The sequence below is a fragment of the Dioscorea cayenensis genome, chromosome 14 (assembly GCF_009730915.1).
Source record: "Dioscorea cayenensis subsp. rotundata cultivar TDr96_F1 chromosome 14, TDr96_F1_v2_PseudoChromosome.rev07_lg8_w22 25.fasta, whole genome shotgun sequence".
In the NCBI taxonomy this organism is placed as follows: domain Eukaryota; kingdom Viridiplantae; phylum Streptophyta; class Magnoliopsida; order Dioscoreales; family Dioscoreaceae; genus Dioscorea; species Dioscorea cayenensis.
In genome coordinates, this window is record NC_052484.1 from 6,184,132 (window position 1) to 6,194,031 (window position 9,900).

Sequence of the window (9,900 nt, forward strand, 5' to 3'; positions counted from 1 at the left end):
AGATATTCTTTCAGATCACCAAAACAAGAAGAGGCCCAGTGCTGCCAGATGAGCTTTAACAAATCATTCACAGACAGACGTGTTCAGATCACCAATCTAAAATAAGAAACCTGAAATGAAAATAAGAAACATTAGGAACAATTAACATCACCAAGATCACCAATCTAAAACTATGAAAGAAAGCAAATTTGAGGGGAATTCCATCAACCATGTTCAGATCTAGGAACAATTAACATCACCAAGATCACCAGTACAAATGACTCCATGTTCAAAAGAAGAATTGAGGAAAAAAAATTAGTAATCAATTAAAACCTTCGAAAAAACCACAAAAAAGCAACCAGATCATCAATTGATGGCTTGAAAAGACAAGATCACCAATAATGTTTAAAAATGAGATGACTTACCGTGGAGATGAGTGAAAAGCCGAGATTGAATGAAACAAGAGGTTGATGTTGTGCTGGTTAACGATCAACGACAGCAAGCTTGGATGGATCAACGGAAAAACCCTAACAAGAATCGGCCAGGCCGGGAAGAGGAGCGAGAGGGAAAAGTAAGGGAAAGTGGAAAACCCTAACAAGAAGGGGCCAGGAAATGGGAGCGAGAAAAATAAAAGGAGGACTAGTCGTCTCCAACGGGAAAATAATAACAATCCCGGCTGTTGGTTACAAAACTGCCGCCTATTACATAGAGTCCTCGGCTGTTCAAGTATAACTGCTGCTAAGACTACAGAATTTATGGCCGTTTTAACCCAAAACCGCCACCAAATGAAATATAACCCCAGCCGTTTATTTAACTGCCGTGTAAACCGCCACAATGTGCATAGCAGGCGGCCGTTTAGGTAAAACCGCCGGGAAATGAGTGCCGCGAAATCACTAATTTCTTGTAGTGTGATGACAACTATATCGTAATTTGAAAGACAATGTATAAAATTTTTCAAGGGTATCTTCTTTGAAATTGAATAAAAAAAAATTCTCCTCAAAAGTCCTTTCAAAACTACTTATAGCAGCTATTAAAAGAAAGTGTATTTTTTTTTTCAGATTTTCTTCAAAATGTTTCTTCTCAAAAAGAAACCAATTCAAAAAACTAAATAAATTAAGGAATTCTTAACTTATTCTTATAATTTATAAGTTATAACACTACTCTAAACAAGGTTAAATCTCTTCTACTTAGGGATGTAAATGGGGCGGAAAATCCCCGTTCCCCACGAGGACCCGCCACGGCGGGGCGAGGATTCCCTGAAATTACCCCCTGCGGGGAGGGGAACTGGGGAAATCTCTCCATGCTCTCCGGGCGGGACAGGGACAGGGGCGGGGAAGGCATTCCCCGCCCCGCGGGGATCCATGGAGATCCCCGTGGGGATTCCCCTATATTTAATAATATATATATATATATATATATATATATTGAGAATAACTAATATGATTAGTTATTTATTTTTTTAAAATAATTCAATATAAATATAAGATTATAAGGACCAAATATTTTGGTTTAAAAAAAATATATTTTTAGTATTTATTAATAATGTTTTAGATTTTTAGACTTTAAGTAATACTAGTATTACTCCTGTGTGATGTACGAATATAATTATATGAATTTTTTTAAAAAAAATTTAATAATTTTTTTTATTTTCTATAGAAATTAAAGTAAAATTATGATTAAATAAAATAAGCTATTTATCAACTTCAAAAATATAATATTATTATAAAATTAATTTTATTATATATTATGAGATAAAATAATAAAAATTAGTTTAAAACAATATAATTTAGTGTTATGTTATAAATATTTTAATATTATTAAAATAATATTGATAAAATTTTTATGAAAAATTGACAAGTGTCAAATAGGTTTTCTACTTTAATATATATATATATAGTATTATTAGAATTTTATGTAATAAAAAAAATTTAGCGGGGGGCGGGGATTCTCCGACCCCGTGGGGATCCCCGCAGGGGAGTGAGTGGGGATAATTTCTCCCCTACGGGGAATTTGGAGACCGGGAATACCTCCCCGTGGGAAACGGGGTGGGGACGGGAATCCCATTCCCCGCCCCGCCCCACTTACATCCCTACTTCTACTACAAGTTAAATTTTTTTAAAAAATAAATTATTTAAACATAAGAAAAATTGATAATAGTGTACTAGGAACAAAAAATTGAAGAAATCAAAACACATGTTAATTTGAATCAATTTATAAAATTAAGCGCAATAAATATCTCATCATATAAAAAAAAATCACTTAATTCAAAATTTATTTACAAACTTCACCAAATTTTGACGTGATTGATGATATTTATTTATTGTTATTAATTATTTTCCATATTACGCATTATATATATATATATATATATAGATTATTGAATTCTATATAAGAAAAAGGTTGGTGGGTTAGGTCTGTTGTTGGTAGCTTACAAACAAAGCTAAGCCAGTGAGTTTCTTTTTGATTAACATTGAGTTAAGTTAACTAGGATAATGTTCTTAACTAAAGTTTACATTATAATTATCAGTGGTCGTGTTTAGTGCTTTTTGTTATAGACTAATTTCACCTCACCAACCCTTTGAAAACTCCATCCTAATTCCATCCACGAATCCAATATGCTCGATCTCTCGTCCTTGTCCTCATACTTAAGCATCTCACCAACCCCACTAAAAACCCATTCATATTCCCTCACAAATCATGTCCTCATCCTCCCCACCTACATGACTACTTACTCTTCTCCCACTTCTCCTCTCATATATAGAATAGAATAGAAATATTAATAAACCCCAAAACTCTTATCTTCTCTTCCGTTTTCATTGTTATCAGTCTCTAAAATACTTGGAGAAATGGGAACCTACATTGAAGAGAAGGAGATCATATATAGATCAAAGTTACCAAACATCTACATTCCAAACCACCTCCCTCTCCACACTTACTGTTTCGAAAACCTTTCTCAATTCTCTTCTCATCCATGCATAATAAATGGAACAACCGAAGAAATCTATGATTACTCTGACATCGATCTTATCTCCAGAAAGGTGGCCGGAGGACTCCACAAGCTCGGCATCACCAAAGGCAATGTCATAATGCTCTTGCTTCAAAACACACCGGAGTTCGCCTTTGCCTTCTTTGCCGCCTCCCGCTTAGGTGCTATCTCTACCACTGCCAACCCATTCTTCACTCCGGCAGAGATCCACAAGCAAGCACTGGCCTCCGGTGCACGGTTGATCATCACCGAGTCTTGCTATGTCACCAAACTTCAATCACTCGTTCAAGAACACAACTTCAAGGTAACTTAATTACCTCAATATTTCAAGATTATTATGAGTTATTAAAAAAAGAAAAAAGAATATGGTTTTCACTTATTCATGATGTGTTTTTATGACAAGCAGTAAGTTTTTTGGAATATCAAATAAGCATTTTTGATCCAATAGATTTAGTACTCTATGCAAACTATCAAGTGGAAAGTGGTTTACCACAATTAATGTGTTAATCCATTCACTTAATTAATTTTCTTTGATAAAGGTGATTGTGATGGATGAACCAGTGCCAGAAGGATGCTTATCATTTTCGAGCCTCATGTGCACTGATGAAAACCAAATACCAGAAATAACAATAGACTCCGACGATGTTGTCACCTTGCCATTCTCCTCTGGCACCACTGGACTACCTAAAGGTGCCATGCTAACACACAAAGCACTTGTAACAAGTGTGGCCATGCAAGTTGAAGGAGAAAATCCTAATCTTTACTTCCACAGTGAGGATGTGATCCTTTGTGTTCTGCCACTGTTTCATGTATACTCAATGAACTTTGTGTTGCTTTGTGGGATAAGGTCTGGTGCAACTATACTTATAATGAAGAAGTTTGATGTTGTGAAGTTGATGGAGCTAGTGCAAAAGTATAAGGTCACAATTGCACCATTTGTGCCACCAATTCTAATTGAGATTGCCAAGAGCCCAGTGGTTGATAACTATGATCTCTCATCTATAAGGATGGTTATTTCCGGGGCTGCACCAATGGGAAAGGAACTACAAGATAAGCTTAGGTCCAAGATTCCTAATGCCAAATTTGGTCAGGTAATTAGAGTTTGATTAAAATACTAAGTCATAATCGATTAATAGTCTTTGAACTATCTATGAAAATGCACTTTAGTCTCTCGATATATCTAAAACAATATATGTAATTTGGCCCTAGAACTATATTTTTTATATACAATTTGGTCTATCCATTTAATTTAAACACTAACTTGATGACAATCCTATTAGCTAATTAGTGTTAATTTTTTTAGATAACATGTGAACTTGTTTTATGTATAATTGAAAACTCAATTTTTTGGCAATTTAATGACTCGTATGGTATCAAAGTTTTTTAAATTTTGTTGGTGTTACAATTTTTGAGGTATGTTGGTGTTACAATTTAGTATCACATTTTAACACATGATTAAATTTTTAATGCATGAATAAATAATTTAAAATTATATATTAAAAATTGATGTGAAAATTGACTTGCCTTGCCATCATCCACTTGCCATGGACACGCTTCGGCAGCCACATTAGACCCAAAAAAAATAAACAAAACGCATTTTGATTAAAGCTATATTTGTTTGATATTAATTGACAAAATTATTGCCACCTTATTAATAGAGTTAAATACCTAAAACCAACTTACATATAATGATGTAGTTCAAAAGAAAAAAAAGGAAAAAAAAATTGGGATTCGGATCCAAAGAGTGCTTTCATTTGTAGTTCAATCAATGTTCATACACTTTCATTTTAAATAAAAGAAATGGAGTTGATTTGTAATGCAGTGGATTTATTAGGGTTAGGGTTGATGTTCATGTAGGGTTATGGGATGACTGAAGTTGGTCCAATATCCATGTGCTTGGCCTTTGCCAAGGAACCATTTGAGGTTAAACCTGGTTCTTGTGGCACTGTTGTGAGGAATGCTGAGCTAAAGATTGTTGATCCCGAGACACGATTATCCTTGCCTCGTAATCAGCGTGGAGAGATTTGCATAAGAAGCGATCATATCATGAAAGGTAATTTACTCCTTAGTATTTCTTTAATATTTAATTATCGGTCTTAAAATTCTGTAATTACTTGTTTTCATTTCTAAAATTGGTCTAGTTTAATTATAAAGTTTATAAATTTGTTAAAATAAAATGAACAAATTTGTATAGCTGAGGATTGAAGTAGTTTTAATGCTAATTAAACAATTATGAAAAGCTTGTATTATATACTCTTAACTTTGAAATTAGTAAAATATAAACTAACATTTATATTTTATATTAATTTTATCTTTAACACGCACTTGTTTTTTTTTATTATTATTATTATCATTAATTTTCTATGAAGATAATAATGGGAAAAAATAATATTAAACAAATTGTTTTGCACTTGCGTGTGAACAAAGAAAATGAGCTAATCAAAGTAGGTGGGAAGTTTGCATATGTGATTGATGCAGCAAAGGTTTGCATAAAATGTTTTTAATATGAGACTATTGTTATTCACTAGTGTGAACAAAGTAAATAAACCAATCAAGGTAGGTGAGAAATGTTTCTCAAGAAATACATTTTCAAAAGTCCAAGTTTAATGTCCTACCTTAAGACAAACATGAGTTCATGCCTTCGCCAAACATGGATATCATTTCAACAACCCACGACCTACCATTTTAGAACTTCTATAATTTTATAAATATATATATATATATATATATTTAAGCGCACACACATACACTAGTATAATCTTTCATGAGTTATATTAAGTTAAAGTTAAATTAATGAGAGGAATCTTGGCTTAATTTCCAAGCTCTTACACTTATGTATTTTGATTTTGATTAGCTTCTATAACTTTAAATAATTCTATATGAATATATACTATGTGCTCTCATGAATTATATAAAGTGAGAGTTATATGAGAGGAATGAAGGCTTAATTTCCAGGCTCTAGTGTTCATTGATTAGAAGGTTATATCATTTTCAAGCTCTTATTTAGAAATGGTTAATCTTGGGTTTAGAAGGTGATATGTGATATATGTAGAACTAATTTATAAGTTAGAACATCTTAATAATAAAAATAATCTAATTTTATCGGTTATTTGTATAGCTCCATCTCTTGGATGGGGATGCGTTTTCATGAGAATGTGAACGGAATTGATGTAGTTTTTTTGGAGTTTAGTTGACATAATTAATTAAGTATAATATTTATTTTCTTCAAATAATTTTTTTTACATTTTTTATTATATATAGTTTAATTTATATATTTTTAAATTACTAGTTTTTGTAATTTTGTACAGTATATACAATTTTTTTTTTCAGTTTTTATATGTTTTTAAAAATTATGAATTATTTTTATAATTTTTAAAAAAATGAACACAGTTGATTGGGTCCCATGCTTTCCTTTGAATGCGGCTCATATACCATGTTTATTTCCATGCATCTCCACTTAAGAAACTAAACCTTTAATACATTTTTCAAAAAACGTGGTAAGACTTATTGATACACAATTTATTTTCTTCATATTTTAAAACACAAATATTTTTGTGGTTCTTACGTGTGCTTTGAAAAGTTGCATTATAAGCTTGTTGTCAACCTCTCTATTATGACTTACCATATATCATGCTTTTGATTGGTCATTATGGTCAAATGTAAATTAAGTTACTTAAAAAAAAAAAAAAAAAAAAAAAAATCTCTATACAAAAAACTATATAGAACACATGCATGTATTCCTTTATGACAAACAAGATGGATTTCTTTTCCCTAGAATTAATAAAACCTACTTTTCCCCCCCTTGATTTCAAACAGTTGATATGTGGTTGAAATCATATTTTTTTTTTTCTTTTGTTTTATTCACCATGAGAAAACAAATATTTTTAAAATATGATTATGATAGTCATCCAATATAAAATATGAAAACCAAAATTTACAAATATTTTTAAAAAATGATTATAATAGTCATCCTATATAAAATATGAAAACAAAATTCTCTGCCGTTCCATAGTGAGATAATTAAAAAAAAATAAAAATTATACATCACTGAGTAAGATTTTCTTCTACAAGTATAATATCTCAATTTTGATTGTAATTGGAATTCTATATAGTGGGATGAATTAAATAACCTCACATCGAATAAGTAGAAAATTCGAATATTTATATGTACAGGACAATTTTTATAGGGTAAAACTATGAGGCCTAACATGTGATAGGCTAAAGCATACAATTCCTCTCATTGGCTGATCCAAAAATCATTATAATTTTTTTTATCAAGGTTGATACTGTTTAATTGATCATAATATTAAATTCCAAAAATTTATTTTAATTTTTAAATAATTAGACATTGTATTTTAATTTTTCAATCATGTGAATATGGTTATTTGAAAATTATGGCCATTTTGTGATGAAGGAGACTTGAACTTAATTTAGACCTCTAATATAATTAGAGAAAGACATGTGATGCCAACTCTCTGTCATGGAGATTAATCTACATAATTTTTTTTATTTGGTCCTTTGATAATAATTCATTTAAATTAAAAATTTTAACAATCTATTAAATGCAAAATTATCAGACAATCAATTTTGTAAGAAAAGAGTATTAAAATGAATATTGGTGTATCTTAAAGTGACCAAGTCATAATTGTTCGTTTAGGGACTAAAATAAAATATTTGAAAATAATTAAAGTACAAAATTATGTACTCTAGCCTCCCTTAAATATTAAACTATATTAACAAGTCCACTGGCAAATCTAATAACATTTTTTAAAAAAATAAAAAAATATATAAATTTGAACTATGAATTCTTATGATTAAACTTTGGACGTAATATTGTAGGCTATCTGAATGACCAAGAGGCCACAGAGAATACCATAGACAAAGAAGGTTGGTTGCATACTGGTGACATCGGGTACGTCGACGATGATGATGAGATCTTCATCGTCGACCGTCTTAAGGAGCTCATCAAGTACAAAGGTTTTCAAGTTGCGCCAGCCGAGCTTGAATCTATGCTGATCACTCTCCCTGATATAATCAGTGCTGCGGTCGTTCCGTGAGTAAATATGAACATGAACACATAAAACTAAATTTTGGCTAATTTATTAGTTTAGAATAAAATTGTGGAATTTTAATACAATGCAGAATGAAAGATGAACTTGCTGGTGAGGTGCCAGTGGCTTTTGTTGTCAGATCAGAAGGGTCTGAGATCAGTGAGGACCAAATTAAGCAATACATCTCGAAGCAGGTATAAGTTATAACCTTTTATTTTTTTCATGGCTTCTTAATCATATCCCTCCGTGCTATAACTTCTAAAAACAAACTCATGATTTAAATGAAATCAATATCAGTTGATATTAATCATAACGTAACAATGTAGTCATATGCATACAAGTGAAATAGCTAATTTCTTATGGTTATATATATATATATATATATATATATATTTCAGGTGGTTTTCTACAAGAGAATACACAGGGTGTTCTTTGTAGAGTCTATCCCAAAGGGGCCCTCTGGAAAGATCATTAGGAAGGAGTTAAGAACAAAGTTGGCAGCTGGAATTCCTAATGGAATTTAACCATGATCTCTATCTGACTTTTTTTTAAAAATATATATAAATATATATATATATATATATATATATGACAACTAATATGTTGTATTATTCTTTAAATGGGTCCACCTCAATATGACTTTCTGTTTTCCACTTATAGCCGAGAATCGCTAGTTGTTTTATATTTTATTTGATGGTTTTCTATGTATTGTATATCTAAAGACATTATCACATTGATCAGTAATTAATAAGTGCTTGAATGAATATATTTTATCATTATATGATTATTATTATTATAATAATAATTATTATTATTCATAGTGCTTTGTATGTAATTGTTGAATATATGATTAAATTTGTGTTTAATTCGCTTCTATTTCATATTCAAGCTAGAATGATGGCATATTGATCAAAAGGAACAAGTTTGAGATGATTTGAGCTAATTTAGGAAGAAGAATAGAGTTTTTAGAGTAACTTACGGGGCGAACTTAAAGGTGCTATTGTGGGCATTTACTATAGCAGTGTACTGTTCATTTTACTGTAGTACATCATTGTTTATGGCACTGTTACGGGCAAGTTACGAGCATAAGCCTTAACTCGAGAACCTTACGAGCACTGTTACGACCGCAAGCCTCGGGCTATAAAGGTTATTGTAGCAATGTACTGTTCATGGTTACTATAGCAAATCCCTATTCATTGTAGCAATGTACTGTTCATGGGTATTGTAAGCCTCGGGCAGTAAGGATTACTCTAGTGACCGTAAGAACCCCCAATTCCTGGGTTATAAAACCCAGAAATTAGGCCTTTTGGGGGTATCTTCTTCTCCACTCTTTGGCCGCCCTTTGGGCGGCGATTTGGGAAGTTTTTCGTTGGATATCTCGCCGAAGAAGGAAGAAAACAAGAGGGAGATATTAGGAGAATGTTCAAAGCTTCAAGGGAGCCCCTTGTGGAGAGATCTTGATAGTGATTTTGGGGGATCTTCGAAGAACTTCATCTATCCAAGGAGATGGTGAGTTTTGAGGGAGTTTTGTTATTCTCTTTACGTATTAAAATTCCTTTGGATTGGATTGTTGTTCTCCAATGATGGAGAACTAATTTTCATGGTGTTTGGGCATAGTTGAACTCTAGGGTTTATTTCTTTGACATTGGTTGTTGGATCTTTGACGCTTAAATTATTTTCTTAATTGCAATCATATCTATTTGAATATAATTATGTGTTTGAATGCTTGGTTACTAACGAGGCGAAAACCCTAGCTATCATGTTTATGTGCTACGTGACGAGTAGAAATACCCACCTAGTATAGACATGCCGTGATTAGAGGAAATTGTGAGTAAGCCTAGGTATAGGGTACTTTGGAGACTCCGTCTCCCTCAATTCTCCTGA

General features: G+C 31.9%; 1 protein-coding gene across 1 annotated transcript; it reads left to right on the forward strand.

The window, feature by feature from the left end:
- Positions 1-2,685: 2,685 nt before the first annotated feature.
- On the forward strand, positions 2,686-8,797 carry LOC120275804 (4-coumarate--CoA ligase 2-like). The gene is made up of 6 exons (XM_039282512.1): positions 2,686-3,269; positions 3,505-4,056; positions 4,823-5,018; positions 7,805-8,018; positions 8,108-8,210; positions 8,415-8,797. The coding sequence occupies exons 1-6, from the start codon at positions 2,826-2,828 to the stop codon at positions 8,538-8,540; spliced, it is 1,635 nt and encodes a 544-aa protein (XP_039138446.1). The 5' UTR covers positions 2,686-2,825; the 3' UTR covers positions 8,541-8,797.
- Positions 8,798-9,900: the final 1,103 nt, after the last annotated feature.